Raw genomic sequence first — 17,854 nt, forward strand, 5'->3', positions numbered from 1 at the left:
GGGCAGCAGTACCCATGCTTATCATTCAGAGAACAAGGAGATTAGTGATTACTGGTTGGATGATGGTTGGATGAACAGAGACAAAGGACCACTTTGAAGGATCCGTCTTAAGATCCGCGGAAACTACACGGGAAACAATGTTCATGCATATGCTGGCAATGGCGCCTACACGATTAGCCTGTCGAAATGCAGTGCATTGCATGACAGGATCTCATATCAGATTTGATGATCTCTGAGTTCTAGGAGTTCCTGCTGAGGAGCACACATCTTGTAGTTCTAGCTAGGGGGAAAAAACCCCCCAAAATATTACTAGAATAGAGGAGAAAAAACTATTATTTTTTTGGTCCTTGAAAGATTGGTGGCAATCATTCCAACAGTGGTGATAAAAATGGTCCATGTACGGGCTTGTTCGGTTAGCTCTCAATCCATGTGGATTGAGCGGGATTGGATGGGTTTGAATCCCAAACAAGTCAAACTTCTTCACAATTTTTTCCAATCCCATCCTATCCATATGTATTGGGAATAACCGAACAAGCCCTACAATGTAAGCAGTCCACCAGTCCTTTTACATTTCACATCCCCTTATATATAGGGGAGAGGGACCCTCGCCGGCTAGTATAGCCTGAGGAGCTCACTAGGCCTTTTCATTTTTTTTCAACTCCCCTCCGTGCTTCCGCTGTCACTGTAGTGCATGCAAGAGGAGTGGTAAAAAGAGACGTTGCCTATACCTTGAGCTACCTCTCATCCATCAGAGCTGAGCGAGACAGGGAGTGTGTGTGTGATGCAACGGATGGTGTCCATCGTCCTTTCCTATGACTAGGAGGAGTCAGCTGCTAGCTAGTGTTGCGTCGTCCATCGCATCACCTGCTTGCTTCCGTTGCCGGTGCTTTGCAATACATACGTCTTGCAAGAGCTGAGCTAAGCTGAGCTGAGAGACGGCTTGCATTTGGTGTTGTGTGCCTAGCTAGCTACATATATTCTGTAGCTAATAAGCTAAGCTTTAGCTCATTGGTGGGGTGCTTGTATTGGCTTGTTGCACCGGCCGGCCGCCATGCAGGGGCAAGTTGCTGGTGACGACGCAGGTGGTGCAGGCAGCCCTAGCAGGCGGCGGGAGAGCTCGGCCGCCGCGCGCTTGGTGCGTGGCCCCATCATCGTCGGCGCGGGGCCGTCCGGGCTGGCCGTGGCGGCGACGCTGAGCCGGCACGCGGTGCCCTTCACGGTGCTGGAGCGTTCCGACGGCATCGCCGACCTGTGGACGAACCGCACGTACGACCGGCTCCGGCTGCACCTCCCCAAGGTGTTCTGCGAGCTCCCGCACGCCCGCTTCCCGGCCGACTTCCCCACGTACCCGACGAAGCACGACTTCCTCCGGTACCTCCGCTCCTACGCCGCGCGCTTCGCCGTGGCCCCGCTGTTCGGGCGCACGGTGACCTGCGCGCGGTACGACGCGGAGGCGTCGCTCTGGAGGGTCACGGCGGTGTCGTCGTCGTCGACTGCCGCGGGCGGCGGCGCGGCGGCGGAGACGACGACTGAGACCGAGTACGTGTCGCCGTGGCTGGTGGTGGCCAGCGGGGAGAACGCGGAGGTGGTGGTGCCCACGGTGAAGGGGAGGGAGAGGTTCGGCGGGGAGGTGCTGCACTCCAGCACGTACAGGAGCGGGGAGAGGTTCAAGGGCATGAGGGTCCTGGTCGTGGGCTGTGGCAACTCCGGCATGGAGATGTGCTTGGACTTGTGCGAGCACGGTGCCATGCCCTTCATGTCCGTCAGGAGCGGGGTAAGTTACCAGCAGCTAAGCTAGCCCTCTTTTTCCATCTTCTTCCTTCCTATATATATTAATCCTCTAGCTACTAGCTGCTTAATTATATATCAGCTTGCTATATACATAATACTGTTGGACACACTTGTTGATCCGAGTTTCATGTACTCCGACATACATTGTTGCCATTTATCTTACTTGATCACGTCATATCTCTAGTCGCTATCTATTTTTAAGAAATTTAAAAAATGCAGTAACCTTTCAGTTTTCTAGCTATATAGAACTGTGATATTTATATATAATATGTTGCATTGCTAGTCATTAATATATAATTCCATGAAGAAGTGAATAGGTTCTATATATGTGTGTGTGTATGGCTTTTATTACTACTGTGTACTGGAGCTTAATCATATATGGACCAATAATGCGCATCGTATGTCGTGCTTATGAAACGAAACAGGTGCACGTTCTGCCGAGAGAGATGTTCGGGGCCTCAACGTTCGGCATCGCCATGAAACTGCTCCGATGGCTGCCGATCAAGATGGTGGACAGGCTCCTGCTCCTGGTGGCGAGGATGGTCCTGGGTGACACCGAGAAGCACGGGCTGAGGAGGCCCAAGCTAGGCCCGCTGGAGATCAAGAACGTCACCGGCAAGAGCCCTGTTCTGGACGTGGGAGCATGGTCGTTCATCAAATCTGGAAACATCAAGGTGAGGGCTGCTGTCAAAGGGTCACACTGAAATAAAGAAGAGTGACGTCGTTCGTGCATGGGAATGGAGGAGTGTACTAGGAGTGCATCCATCCATGCATCTTTCATTCATTCCTTCCTGTTGCTTCCTTTCGCATGTCATGCCAACGCTAGCTTTCACTTTTGAGGTTCATACAACATTCTTTTCCCTATCCCTTTGTTGTTGGTGGTAGTGTGTGCGTGGGCTGATGAGTGTGAAAACTACTAGTTTTTACAGTTTTATCCGCATGCATGCATGCCTCTTTGCATGGACCATGGCTTTATTATTATATATTTTTTACACCCTCCCCGTCCCCGGTCTCTTCTTGCTCTACTAGCTAGGGTGCCTGCCTGGTGCATGCAGATGCAGGCGTCTGTACTTGGGCGTATAGCATCATGCTTGCATGACAACAAAATAACTGCTGGCTGAACAAAAATGGCATCTCCATGGACCATTGTCCGATGCCCTTATTTGCGTGCTGATGATGGCTAAGCTAGCAGCTAACTTTGTGGCAAAATGTGCAATCATGTGATGGTGGTCCGATGTATATATATTCCATTTCACCTAATTTCTGCGTTCAAACATGCATTTTATTTGTCCATACACATAACATATTTATGTGTGCACTTGTGATGATGCAGATCGTGCCAGAAGTGGAGTCATTCACCGGCAGCAACGGGGTGAGGTTCGTGAACGGCGACGAGATGGCCTTCGACTCTGTCATCTTCGCCACCGGCTACAGAAGCAACGTCCCTTGCTGGCTCAAGGCACGTACGTCGTCGCCGGCCGCGCGCCGCGCCTATAGCTAGCTAACTGATCGACACTCAGCTCCTGTTACTGATCGGTACTACTACTACCTACGTGGTGGGCGTGCACATGTATGCAGGATGACGGCGAGCTGTTCACCGAGGACGGAAAGGCGAAAGCTGAGCAGCCGAGCGACGACGACAGGTGGAGGGGTCCCAACGGGCTGTACCGCGTGGGGTTCTCCGGCCAGGGCTTGCTCGGCGCTGGCGCGGACGCGCTGAGGGCCGCCGCCGACATCGCCGGGAGGTGGCAGGCGGAGGTGGCAGCAGCGGTGGCTGGAGCCAAGGTTTCCTCGGCCTCGGTGTAGTCGTCGTCCACAGAGCGTGCATGCATGGTGGTGTTGCTGCGCCTGCTGCTCGCTGCTCCGTGTGACGACGACGATCGTGACCTAGCTAGCGGTCGGCCGGCCGGCCGGCTGCTATGTATGTACTACCCCGTATGTAGCAAGCCAAGAGGGATGTCGAGCGGGGACTGCTGGTGACGACGACTGGGCGGCGTGAGTGAGCAAGCGAGGAGCAGCACGCAGCAGGTGCCCCTGATGGACGGCGCTGTGCGCTGCTGTGCATGTGCGTGCTGAAGCAGCAGCAGCTGCCTGCGCGCTCCCTGCAGCTAGCTCTCCGATCGATCCAGTCCTTGTGCTGCACAGATCACTGACGACGTGTGTGTGTGTGTGTGTGGTGGGGTGCTGCGCTGAGGAGGAAGAGGCCGCCGGGTGACCAGCCGGCGTCGCTCTGTGTACGTGTACGTGTGCGCGCGTATGTGCAGGAGGCTGGGGCTGTGACAAAATTTTGCATAGGACGTCGTTTGTCTCATGTACCCGTGCATGCACATAGCGATGAAATAGCGCATGCGTCTTTTTCTTTCTTGTGTCCAAGGATGCAGGCGCTGATGTCGTCCGCATTACGCGTCTCCGATTCCAATACCCTTCGGTTGGTTTGCCCCCACACTCTGTCTCTCTGCCTCCTTTTACTTTTCCTTCTCAATGCAGTGCTGCCCTGCCCTCTATGGTCCAGCGTGATGTGATGTCATTTCTTCCAGAAACACTTCTTTACAAAAGCGTTTTTGGACAAATAGGTACTACATGCATATATGCATGAAGATAGGCTAGCGAATTAATAACACTAAGATTATTTATTAAGCAATTTCGCAAGGCCCAGCTAGAAGAGAGGATAGAAGAGAGGAGAGAACGTATGGAGATGGAGATGGAGGTGAGGATAAGGATAGAGCAGGAGGCGGAGCGCGCAGCTTGCTTGGTGGATCAGCAGAGGATGACGGAGATGTTCCTATACATGAAGAGCCTTGGCGCACGAACATGGTCTTGCTCCACCACCTCTGTTGTTCCCTCTAGCTAACCCTGCTCAGTTCCATACTCCTATGTAGGGTTGAAAACGGACAGGTAAAATCCCACCCCGACCCGTACCATTTTCTACATTTTATCCGAGTGTTTCCGTATTTACGAAAAAATTTGGAAACAGGACGGAAAAGGGAGAGAGTTTATTCTGTCCGTTTTTGCGGGATCCCGGTTTTACCCGAGTATAATATGCATTAGTATATATATAAACTAAAGCCTCGTGCCTATAGGTGACAAATTATATATAGCACAAGTGGTCATTGTAACAATCGGCTCTTTTCAATGTAACAGATGGTCGGCTCGAAGAGGTCGGTCACAAAGACCCCTAGGGGATCGTAGTTCGCCCCGGCGCCATCTTTGCAAGGGCGTCTACCGCTTCGTTATCCCGTTGGGGGACGTGATTTAGTTCGATGTCGTCGAATCTATCTTCCAGTCGTCGTACCTCTCGACAGTACGCGTCCATCCTAGGGTTGCGTTATTCTGAATCCTTCAACACCTGCCCAACGATGAGTTGGGAATCCCCTCGAACTTCGGGGTGCCGGATGCCAACTCGATAGCGACACATAGGCCATTCATGAGGGCCTCTTATTCTGCCACGTTGTTCGAGGCCTGGAAGTAGAGTCAAATGGTGTATCACAACGGTTCCCTTGATGATGATGTGAATACGAGGCCACCATCGGCCCCTTACTTTGTCATCGAGCCATCAAAGTGCATGACCCAGCACTACTCGTTTGTCGGTGTCGACTCTATTTGGGTCTTGGTTCATTCTGTGACGAAATCGGTGAGGACTTGTGATTTGATCGCCGTCCATGGGCATAGGAGATCTCGTATCCCATCAGCTCGAGAGTCCACTTTGTGATCCTCCCGGCATTATCCGTGTTGCGGATCACTTCTCCTAGGGGGGTTATGTTACCACGGTGACAGGATGCTACTCAAAATAATGCTTGAGATTTTGCTTAGTAATAAGAACGACGTACATGAGTTTTTGTACTTGGAGATATCGGGCCTTCGCGTATGTGAGGACCTCACTAATGAAGTAAATTCCATACCACGTAGAGCGAGAGCGGCTCCTTGTCCTCCAGAGGGACTAGGACAAGGGCTCAAGTTAGGAGAGTCTTGAGGTTGTCGAGAGGTTCCTACTCTTCCATTGTCCATTCGAAGTGGTCGGTCTTCCGCAACATCTTATAAAGTGGCAGTCCACGCTCTCTGAGGCGCGAGATGAAGTGGCTAAGGGAGGCTAGTCATCCTTTGACTCATTGAACTCCTTTAAGATCCCGTATGGGCCCCATGTTTGTGTTGGACGCAACTTTCTCAAGGTTGGCCTCGATCCCTTTCTCGAAAACCAAGAAGCCAGGTAACATGCCCCTCGGGATGTCGAAGACACATTTTTTGGGTTTAACTTGATGTCGTTGGCTTTTAGCCTTTCGAATGTCAGTCTAATATTGGTTACGAGGCCCTCAGATCGCCTAGTTTTTACCACAATGTCATCGACGTATGCCTCTACGAACCTATCGACGAGGTCGCCGAAGTATTTGATCATGCATCCCTGATAAGTTGCCCCGCATTCTTTAGATCTAACGACATTATTACATAATAGTATGAGTCGAAGTGGGTGATGAAGGAGGTTGCGGGTAAGTCAGATTCCTTCATCGCAATCTGGTAATAACTCAAGTAAGCGTCGAGGAAGCTCAACATCTCACAATCGGAGGTGGAGTCGACCACCTGGTCAATGCGCGGGAGGGGAAACAGATCCTTCGGGCATGCCTTATTGAAACCAGTGTAATCAACACACATCCTCCATTTCCCGCTCTTCTTCTGGACCAGCACCGAGTTGGCTAACCACTCCGAATGGTGTATCTCCTTGACGAACCCGACCGTGAGGAGTTTGCTGATCTCCTCTCTGATGGCTCTCTGTTTCTCTTCGTCAAAATGGTGCAGTCGATGCTTTATGGGTTTGGAGCCAGGATTGATCCATAGAGAGTGCTCGGTGACTTCCCTCGGGATGCCCCTCATGTCAGAGGGTTTCCACACAAAGATATCCTTCTCCTCGTGGAGGATGTCAACGAGTGCACTTTCCTATTTGGGAGAGAGTTTGGATCCGATGTGTACCATCCACCCGTTGACTTGCTTGGGGTCCAAGGGCACTTCCTTCACGTCGACCACTAGTTTGAAGGTCGTGCTCATCCTCTTTGCATTAGGCATCTGCTTGTCAATTGTTCGGAGTAGTGATGGCTCCCTTGGCCAAGTCACAACATTCGACTTTGCACTTGTATGCTACTGCGTCGTGGTTCCCGTGTTGATGGTTCCTACTGGGCCCAGCATTTTGAGCTTCAGGTAGATATAGTTGAGGGCGGTCTTGAACTTCATGTAGCATGGCCCTCCAAGGATGGTGTGATAGGTTTCATGGAACCCAACTACCTTGAAGGTTAGAGTCTCAGTCCTGAAGTTGTCCGGTGTCCCAAAGGTTACAAGAAGATCGATTCGTCCGAGCGGGGTTGCTTGCCTCCCAGGCGCGACACCTTGAAATGGTCCCCTCGACGATCAGAGACGATCATGATCGAGCTCCATGGCATCGAACACGGCAGAGTAGAGAAAGTTGAGCCCACTACCCCCATCCACGAATATTTTTGATAGTCGTATCGACCCAACAATGGGTTTGACGATGAACGGGTACCGCCCGGGCCGAGGAACGTGCTCATGATGGTTAGAGTGATCGAAGGTAATGGCATGGTCGGACTAGTCGAGGAAAGCCGGGACCGCTTGTCGGACGTTGAATATGTCACGTCATTCAAGCTTTTGGTATCTTTTTGAAGCATGGTAATCGGACCCACCAAAGAGCAGTAGACATCCAGTTTCGTTCGAGCGTCAGATGTAGTCTATTAGGGTGTTGTCCGATTTTTGCTAATAGTTCTTAAGGTCCCATAGGTTGCCCAGCCACATGTATGTGCCCTAGAAATTTCCAACGAACATTTCCTCGAGGTCAGTCCAATTTTGGATACACCTGGGCCTTAGGTTCTCGAGCCACGCTCGTGTTGAGTCCGCCAAGTACAGGGGGTTCTAGATTAGGAATTCATCATAGTCCGTACCTCTTACCTTTTACACCAGCCGATAGTCTCCCTGCCAAGGGATTCGATTCTCCCAAGTACTTCATGATGTTGGTGGGGATGCTGTATCGCTGTGGTACTAGTTCCTGGAGGATGTGGATATTAAAGGCCCAAGGCCTCAGTGGGTGGGCTCAGACTTCGGTCCTCATCGGGGTTGAAGCGTCCTCCACAGCGCTAGTTGTACCGATGTTGGTTGCCTGGACCCTTTCACACTTCCTCGTTGTGCCCTCGGCCAGGCATGCTTCACGCGCGTCTGCCTGACCTTGGGTGCAGATGGAGTGGGACTCGTGTTGTGTCTTCCTCGAGCTCGGACGACTATCCAAATATGGTGTTGTTTCCTATTAGCGTGGATGTGGTACATTAGTTAGCCTCCAGCTCCCGGTGTCGTGAAATGGAACTATTGGCATGCTGGTACTTGGCGAGGTCAAGGAGGCCTTAGATTTTTTGGTGAGTCCTTCGTTCGCTCGGAGATTCTGCCTTGGGGAGTTTGTCCATGAGCGTCACGATGGTTGTGATGTTCTGGCTCACCTAGGGGAACCATAGCGGGCTGGCCCCTTTGCAGGCCAGACGGTGGTGGACGCTAGTTGTCGTGGCGTGAGTCCGCCAAGTGTCCCAGTGTAACCGCCCCGTCTACCATCGCGGCAACCCCCGTCTCCCAGTTGTGGGACTTCGGCTACTCTAGGAAGGGCTTGGTCCTGATGGTGTTTTTTGGGAAGGCAGGTCGAGTCGAGGCGTGGTGGATGATGTGGCACGCATCGTGGTTCTGGTAGCGGTCCCCTCAGGACTCTCCGGGAGTGATGGGAGGTTCTCTAGCAGGTTGGCCACAAGGCACTCCTAGTCTAGACCGTGGCTAGCCCTGCTTGATGGGGAGCTAAGTCTGCCTTTTGATCCCGACAGGAAGAAGTCATGGAATGTGTCTCGGATGGGGTCTAGCATTCCCATGATCTCAGTGAAGGTGGGTCGCAGTGAGCGTCGCTGCCCGCCACCACCTCCAGGAGAACCCATTCCAAACGCTACCAAGGTTTCCGACAATGTTGAGCAAGTTGCTCGTGGGGTAACTGGCGCTTCCAGGGCCCTGATCATTGTCCCTCCATCATCGATGATGAAATCAAGACACCCAAAATGAATGGTCATTTCAGGGGTCCAAACTATGTCAATGTCTTTGTTGGCCATTCGAAGCCTAGAGAGTTCATCGAGAACGTGCAAGGCCCCTACCTAGTGCACCACTTGTCGGTGTTTCGAACATCCCCTCCAACAAATAAATTTCTATGTGCACATTATGGGTTCCATACGGTGTGCTCGGTGGCCGCAAGGTTTATACTGGTTTGGGCAGAACGTCCCTACATCGAGTCTTTGGCGGCTCGCGCTACTGTCACCTTAGATCCTTGATGCTCATAGTAGGGATTACAAGTGAGTGAGAGAGGCAGGAAGGGCTCCCAAGTCTCTTATGCGGGAATGGTCCTAAAGACTACGGAACAAGAGTCCTGCACTAAGCCTTGGCTCTGGCCTCTAGGTCTTTAGGTCTCTCTAAGCATGTGTGGTTGTCTTCTGTCGAGTGTCTTATGTCTCGTGTCCTCCTGGGTTTGTCCCCATCATTGCGGTTGTTCTCCTCCTTTCATAGGCCAAGGTGGAGGTCGGTGGTCGGTGGCTCCTTTGGGAAGGAGTCGTTATACCATGGTAAAACTGTGTGTCTTACCTCGGCGAGGCCATGTTGTCATATGTGCCTTGTCTTCTAGTCGTCCTTGTTCATGCTCATTATGACTAATGACGTGGGTGCCATCATTACTACCTTTGCGCCACATCGACCCCTGGCCTCCATAGTCTGGGCCTCGGCGTGGCTTGTCGCGTTGCGGGCCTTGTGAATGGTTATCGTACTCAGTCTTAGGCTTGATAGTTCATGAGTGCTCTGCAGGCCGAGGGTCTTGTAGGTCATGAGTGTGCTGCTGACTAAAGGGCAACATGGGTCATTTTTGTGCTGCGAGCCGATGGGGCTATGCAGGTCATGAGTGGGAGGCAGGCTGGCTCTCTATCGCGACTCGATGTTAGGCATAATTAATGCATCCAACCATTTATATAGGGCCTGTCTTGGGCCAGGCGAGGAATCCACTTGAGTAGTTTTCTTTCGGTTCGCCCGGTCCCCTCTGTAGATCTGCCACGCTCGACCTCGAGCTCAGTGCCTCGGGGTTTATTCTCAGGCAGGTGCTTCCTAGGTAGACAATTGTAGCATCCCAAAAATTCAAATCTTGAAATTTTCTCAAACTCCCTCTAAATTCAAAATGAATTTCAAATTTCATTTCAAAGTGTTTGTTTGCAAGTTGATATCAACAAATAAATTATAGTGGTCTATATTCTCTCCAAAATCCTCCTCAAAATATCCTACAAATATTTCCCCAGTGATCCCCCTCAAATTCTTCCAGAAATACCGCTCAGATATTTCCCGAGTGATCCCCTTCAAGTTCTTTCCAGAAATACTGTCCAAATATTCCACCGATATATCTCCAAGTATTTTCTTCCTAAGAAATACCTTCATAATCATTTTCAAGTCCCTACAAATATTTTCTTCATAACTTTTCTCATGCTCATACATATACGTATGCCTCCAGTGTCATACGGTGAGCTCTACAAGCTAATCTCACTTATACAAGACAAATACATGCTAATCTCCCACTAATCCTCTCATCCTCCCACTAATCCTCTCATCCCTCCCCCTAATCCCCCCACCATGGCTATAAATAGAGGGGCAAGGGCCTCCTCTCATCCCACCCCAAGCCATTTCATGGCAACTCTCTTCCCCCCACACACCCACTCCATGTTCCACACAAGCACACACTAGCACAAGGATCGTTCGATCGTTCTTCGATCGTTCGTCCCCTGTTCTTAGTTTGTTCGTCCGATCGTTCATGGTTCGTTCGTTCGTTCGTCTGTTCGTTCGTCCAAATAATCTTTTTCCTACCGTTATGCTGCCGAAATTCCGATCGTTCGTTCGTTCGATCATTCGATCGTTCATCGTTCGTTCATCGTTCCTATTCATCGTTCATCGTTTGTTCATACGAACTATTCACCATCACTATCCACTGTTACTATTTATCATTACTATTCACTGACACTATTCACCATCGTTACTATTTAGTGTTACTAATCATCATCGTTACTACTCATCGATGATATCTATGTAATTTTTTTTGTCGTCACTATTCATCGTTACTATTCATCGATTAGCCGATCACCCCAAATTTCAACTACTCATACATCATGCTGTCCAGTCCACCTAAGACCAGCCAGACCCATATTCCAGTCATACGAACTCCGGTGACTGTGATTTTCCTTCCAGTGGGAACTTCCCATCTGGTCACCCATCCTAGGTTTCTCCAAGTTGAGCATGCTTAACTTTGAGATTCCTTTGAACCAGGCTTCCAAACTCAGATTCCAATAATTCTTGTTTCTAAGTTCTTATCAAACTAATCCCTATCCAACCATGTCATCCCTTAAGCCTGGTCCATATTCCAGAAAACTCTCAAAATACTCTTGTCCCATATTCTACCTATAACTCTCATGTTCATATTAAGTCAGACGATTCACTCGTCACTATTCCCACCAACAATGAACTTCACTGTGCTACACCACATACACTCAGCTATAAATACACCCAGCTACCCTCTCCCTCTCCACACACACTCAACACCCTCAGCCAAGGCAAACACCCCACCCACTCAATTACTCCGCTCTGCCGGCTACACGCATAGTGTCGCTTCGCCTCCAGTCCACCCTTCTGGTAAGCACCTCCGCTCCACCACCAGTAATATCACAACACCACATGACACAGATTCTACTCAAGACTCTACCCATCCATATATCGCTATTCTGACCACTATACTAAATATTTGTTGGTATACTTGCTGGTTTGTATGTTTGCTTGTTCAGGTTGCATAGTTATCGGAGCATTCGTGTCGTCTCGTGGAGGCCAGATCCACAAGTCTACGCTAGGCGGTGGAGCCAGAAGCCAGTTCCGCGAGCTCTCCTTCCCCCTTCGCCGAATAAGCACGGCAAGCTCACTGGATCCCTTTGATGCATAAATTACCTATGATTTTTCAACCACAACCCTCAGCCTGTTATTTCATGCATGATATGATTTTGAGACAAGTTATTATGGCCACCCAGCCGCTTGCCGCAATCAATCCCTGATATATATGTTCCAAATGATTTGAGAACAGGTGTGAGTTTTCAAAAGAAAATGCTTTTCAAAATGTGTGTGATGAAGGGTTTTCACCATTATCACCTTGTGAGTGGGATAATCAGGGACACCCTGGTTTAGGGGAGGGCCTAAGGTGTTGGCTCAGCTAGTTTAGGCGTGAGCAGAAGGATTGTCCTCTCATATAAGGACCGGTTTGTCATCTTCACTACATGTACTCTTTAATAGTACAACCACTCGAGACTGTGTGGGCAGTCACTCAATCTGAACTCGTGCGGTCCGACCCCAGGGTTATGAAGGCTGGGGAGCACCGGGAGGATAAGGAGGGGGAAAGTTTTGTCCGGTTTGGACATGGTGGTGGCCTGACTCCTTCCGGTATAACCGTTAAGGTTAGGACGTGCGAGGAAAGAAAGAGATTCGGATTCGGGTCTCACTAGCTATGAGATCGCAGAGCCGGACTAGTGGGTAAAGTGTACACCTCTGCGCAGAGTTTGAAAACCTATTCGAATAGTCTGTGTCCACAGAAATGGACGAGTCTGGTATGGTATGGCAATTAATGTTTTGTTTTCCAAAAAAAAGAGATGCTTTTGAAAAGTGGTTTTTAAAAGGTCTGGCTGTTGAACCGTGAGCTATGGTGGACGGGAAGTCCAGTAGCTGTTTTTGGAAATGAAAACCAGTGGGAAACTGCTGAGATACCTGGATGGTTTAGTCCAGGGGATTTTGTCATAATACTGAAAAACTTCCTGCTCCTTTTGGAGAGGATGCGCTTTGCAAAAGTACAAAATGTTTTTCAAAACAACCCTGTATAAAATATTGTTGTTTCTGCAAAATATTCTGAGCTCCACATATTCCATGCATTATATCTGATTTCCCCATTCCGCGGGTGAAGGTGGGCTGCTGAGTACGTTTGTACTCACCCTTGCTTATTTGTTGTTTTTCAGAAAAAGGAGATCGGGTAAGAGTTACGACTGTTCCCAACCTTGTCTGTGGCTGTTGGACCGCTGATTTGCTTCGCTGCGTATATCGGGCTGCTTCAGCCCCACTCTGATGATATGTCCCGAGTTGTGGACCAACTCTTAAAGTTGATCGCCACCTTTATAGGTTTGTCTCGTTTAAGCAGATCTGGAATCATCTGATGTATAAATGTGTTTACTAGCCTCCTGGGACTAGTAATTGTATCACATTTGAGTCCCAGAGGATTGGGGACGCTTCAACAATTCCCCTACGCCCTCGCTAATGGGTGGTCCCCAGTATTTCGAAGGTTCTTATCTCATGTGCTTTCTCTGACCAGTGGGCCCAGGGGCCTGGGGATCTTTTCCCTGGCAACAAGGGTGAAGACTTCAACAAGTTTAAACAATTTGTGAAGAGAAAAGAAAATAAGTTTGAATTAAGAATCAAGAAAGTGAGAAGTGATAATGAAAGTGGATTCAGAAACTCAAGCATAGATAAGTTATGTGATGACATGGGAATGAAGCATGAGTTTTCTTCCAAGTACACTCCTCAATCTAATAAACTTGTTTTTAGGAATTATGGAATACTCATTGATATGACAAGATCTAGGCTTAGTGAGTACATTGTGAGTGACACATTTTGGGATGAAACTATCAACATGACATGTCATACAGACAATAGGCTCTATTGGCATCAGTTGTTGAACAAAACACCTAATGAGTCATTGATTGGAATAAAGCCAAATATTGCATATTTTGCATTCTTTGCTTGCAAATATTACATTCTCAAGAAATGCACTATATTGAGTAAGTTTGACAACAAATATGATCAAGGCTTTTGACTTGGGTACTCCACATCAAGCAAAGCTTATAGAGTATACAACAAAACTCGAGTCATAGTTGAAGAGGTCCACATTATTAACTTTGATGAATCAAATGGCTCTCCAAATAAAGATAGATACCTAGATGATGTGAGATGTATACAACTTAGCGATGCAATGCAGAAAATTGAAATTGGTGACATAAAGCCAAGAGAGGTGATAGAAGTGGAAGATGATAAAAATCTAGTGATTCATCCATAAAGCATGCATATCAATGATCAACCTAGCACATATAACTCTCATTATCAAGATCAAAGTCAACATGTGTATGGTCAAACAAGCTCAAGAATTCAAGATCAAGTTATTCAATTGAAAGCTCCATGTATGGTTTTGGTAATTGAGACAACTAGTGTACAAACTTTTATTATAAGTGTTGTGAATGAGATAGGTTCAAGTCCACATCAAGGTTGAGCAATTGGAAACCTGCATGAAAATCATGGTGATAGCCACAAAGGTTGAACAAGTGCTTAACATGGAAAAGGAAGAAAAAAGAAAAATGCAAGGGCCCAAGAGAGAGGCATAAGATAAGGCATTTTTAGTGATCAAGACGCAATAGAGTGCATGATTGGATTTGAGAACATCTAGAGGGGGGTGAATAGGTGATACTACAAAAATCAACTCTAAACAAGACAAACTTGGTTTATAATAAGTGTTAGTAGAACCAAAACAAAGTTGAGATGAATAGAGGTAGAGAGAAGAAGAGAACTCTTCACTTGATTGTTCCTTTAAGATATGTATCAAACTTAGGAACAATAACACAATTAAATATATGAGAACTATATGGAAGAAAAAAAGAAATGCACAAGTGACACGGTGATTTTATCCCGTGGCTTGGCCAATGCCTACTCCATGTTGTGGTGACCTCATTCGGTTAAGGGTTGCACTCAACCTTCTCAAGTGATCCAAATATCAAACTTGAGTACCACAGTTTTCTTCCTTATATCAAGTTTTTCCTTTATGAGGAATCTCCACAAGTTGGAGTCTCTCACGCCTTACATAGTTCATCTCAATTAAACATAAGAATAAGGGGTAGAAACACACAAAAGAGACAAAATTGCAGTAACACACGCACACAAGTCGAGAGAAGAGCACAAGTGACAACACAACAAAGTTACAACTCAAAACACGTGCTCGAATCTCTATCTAGCAAAGCAATAGTGTGGTTGCAAGTTCTCGGTGTTGTAGAGTGTTCAAAGAATGCTTGGTATACTGCTCCATGCACCTAGGGGGTCCTTGTATAGCCCTAAGGGACCTAGGAGCCTTTGGAGCTCCATTTGGAAGGGTCTGGTTGCCTTCTGTCCGCGGGTGCACCGGACTATCCGGTGCACACCGGACACTACACAGTGCAATGACTACAAACCCTTTGATTGGTTGGTTTTCTGTTCTGGGGGACACCGGACTGTTTGGTGGGTTGCACCAGACTGTCCGGTGCACCATGTTACTGTTGGCTCTCGTCAACGTGTCCATTAGTTGTTGGCTGGCTGGCACATCGGATTGTCCGGCGCTCCGCATGGACTACCCAACGCTCCGCACGGACTCTCGGACCATGCACCGGGTTGTCTGGTGCACACTAGACTGTCTGGTCGGTGGCACCGAACCGTCCGGTGCTACGCAGAGCAGTCCAACTTTCCCTTTTCTATTTAGAATCTATTTTGCTCTTTTTGGCTTGATTTCATGAAGTCCCTAACACTTAGACAAATATGATTAGTATCCAAAATAATTGACTAAGTGTCCGGAGCTTACCGTTTTCACTTGGTACCATATAGATTTGTGTTATGCCTTCTTTCAAGCTCAATTTGCTTTATGTACCTATGCTCATTGCTCATGTAAGATGATGTTAGTATAAACATAATGTGTTGAACATTTAATCACCGAAATAAATAGAAATGGCCCAAGGACACATTTCCCTTTCATGATTTAGGATAGAAGGTGGTACTATAAAAAGAGGAGTCTAATTGGACAACCTTGTCATATAGTGACACTAGGTGTGGAATCATATGTGTTGTATATTGGTCTAAGTGATACACAAGAGAGCAAGAAAAAGTGTTTACTGAAAACACTTTTGAAAATGCTAACTAGGCTCTAACATGTTTAGCAAAAAAATGATAGTTAGTGAAAGGGAATTAGGCTTACACCTATTTCCTAAATGATTTTGGTGGTTGAATTGCCCAACACAAATAATTGGACTAACTTGTTTGCACTAGTGTATAAGTTATACAGGTGCCAAAGGTTCACACTTAGCCAATAAAAAGACCAAGAATTGGGTTCAACGAAGGGAGCAAGGGATAACCGAAGGCACCTCTGGTATGGCGCACCGGACTGTCCGGTGTGCCACATGACAGTGTCCGGTGCACCACCAGACAGTGTCCGGTGCACCAGAGGACTCCAAGTCAAACTCATTACCTTCGGGAAAATCCAGAGGCGCTCCACTATAATTCATCGGACTGTCCGGTGTACACCGGACAGTGTCCGGTGCCCCAAGGAAGAGCGGCTCTCGAACTCGCCAGTCTCGGGAATTCGCTCCGCTATAATTCACCGGACTATCCGGTGAGCCAGCGGAGCAACAGCTACTTCGCGCCAACGGTCACCTGCAGGCGCATTTAATGCGCGCCAGAAGCGTGTAGAAGTCAGGCACGCGCGAGACGGTGCACCGGACAATCTACAGTACTTGTCCGGTGTACACCGGACAGCCAGGCAGGCCCAGAAGTCAGAAGCTCCAACGGTTGAATCCCAACGGCCTGGTGACGTGGCTGGCGCACTGGACATGTCCGTTGTGCACCGGACTGTCCGGTGCACCATACGACAGTCAGCCACCACCAAACGGCTAGTGTGGTGGTTGGGGCTATAAATACCCCAACCACCCCACATTCAAGACATCCAAGTTTTCCCACTTCAACTACTTACAAGAGCTCTAGCATTCAATTCTAGACACACCCAAGTGATCAAATCCTCTCCAAACTCCACACAACGCCCTAGTGATTAGAGAGAGAGATTTGCTTGTGTTCTTTCGAGCTCTTGCGCTTGAATTGCTTTCTTCTTTCTTTGATTCTTCATTGCGATCAAACTCACTTGTAATTGAGGCAAGAGACACCAATCTTGTGGTGGTCCTTGTGGGAACTTTGTGTTCCAAGTGATTGAGAAGAAAAGCTCACTCGGTCCAAGGGACCGTTTGAGAGAGGGAAAGGGTTGAAAGAGACCCGGTCTTTGTGACCACCTCAACGGGGAGTAGGTTTGCGAGAACCGAACCTCGGTAAAACAAATCCACGTGTCACACTCCTTATTCGCTTGCGATTTGTTTTGCACCGTCTCTCGCGGACTTGATTATATTTCTAACGCTAACCCGGCTTGTAGTTGTGATTATTTTGAGAATTTCAGTTTCGCCCTATTCACCCCCCCTCTAGGCGACTTTCAATTGGTATCAGAGCTTGGTGCTTCATTAGAGCCTAACCGCTCGAAGTGATGTCGGGAGAACTCGCCAAGAAGGAGATGGAGACCGGCGACAAGCCCACTACAAGCCACGGGAAGGCTTCATCGGGAGAGTCCCACAACAAGGAGAAGAAGAAGGAGAAGAAGACTTCTTCTCACAAATCGCATCGGAGTGGCGACAAAATAAAGAAGATGAGGAAGGTGGTCTACTATGAGACCGACACTTCATCACCTTCTACCTCCGGCTCCGACGCGCCCTCCATAACTTCTAAGCGCCATGAGCGCAAGAAGTTTAGTAAGATCCCCTTACATTATCCTCGTACTTCTAGACATACTCCATTACTTTCCGTTCCATTAGGCAAACCGCCAACCTTTGACGGTGAAGATTATGCTAGGTGGAGTGATTTAATGAAATTTCATCTAACCTCACTCCACAAAAGTATATGGAATGTTGTTGAGTTTGGAGCACAGGTACCATCCGTAGGGGATGAGGATTATGATGAGGACGAGGTGGCCCAAATCGAGCACTTCAACTCCCAAGCCACAACCATACTCCTTGCCTCTCTAAGTAGGGAGGAGTACAACAAGGTGCAAGGACTAAAAAGCGCCAAGGAAGTTTGGGACGTGCTCAAGACGGCGCACGAGGGTGATGAACTTACCAAG

The 17,854-nt window shown here is 48.4% G+C and overlaps 1 protein-coding gene across 1 annotated transcript; it reads left to right on the plus strand.

Moving 5' to 3' along the window:
- Nucleotides 1-617: 617 nt before the first annotated feature.
- Nucleotides 618-4,234, plus strand: LOC103631751 (uncharacterized). Its single transcript, XM_008653028.3, has 4 exons — nt 618-1,774; nt 2,217-2,465; nt 3,125-3,250; nt 3,370-4,234. The coding sequence occupies exons 1-4, from the start codon at nt 1,052-1,054 to the stop codon at nt 3,595-3,597; spliced, it is 1,326 nt and encodes a 441-aa protein (XP_008651250.1). The 5' UTR covers nt 618-1,051; the 3' UTR covers nt 3,598-4,234.
- Nucleotides 4,235-17,854: the final 13,620 nt, after the last annotated feature.

The sequence above is a fragment of the Zea mays genome, chromosome 1 (assembly GCF_902167145.1).
Source record: "Zea mays cultivar B73 chromosome 1, Zm-B73-REFERENCE-NAM-5.0, whole genome shotgun sequence".
Lineage (NCBI taxonomy): Eukaryota > Viridiplantae > Streptophyta > Magnoliopsida > Poales > Poaceae > Zea > Zea mays.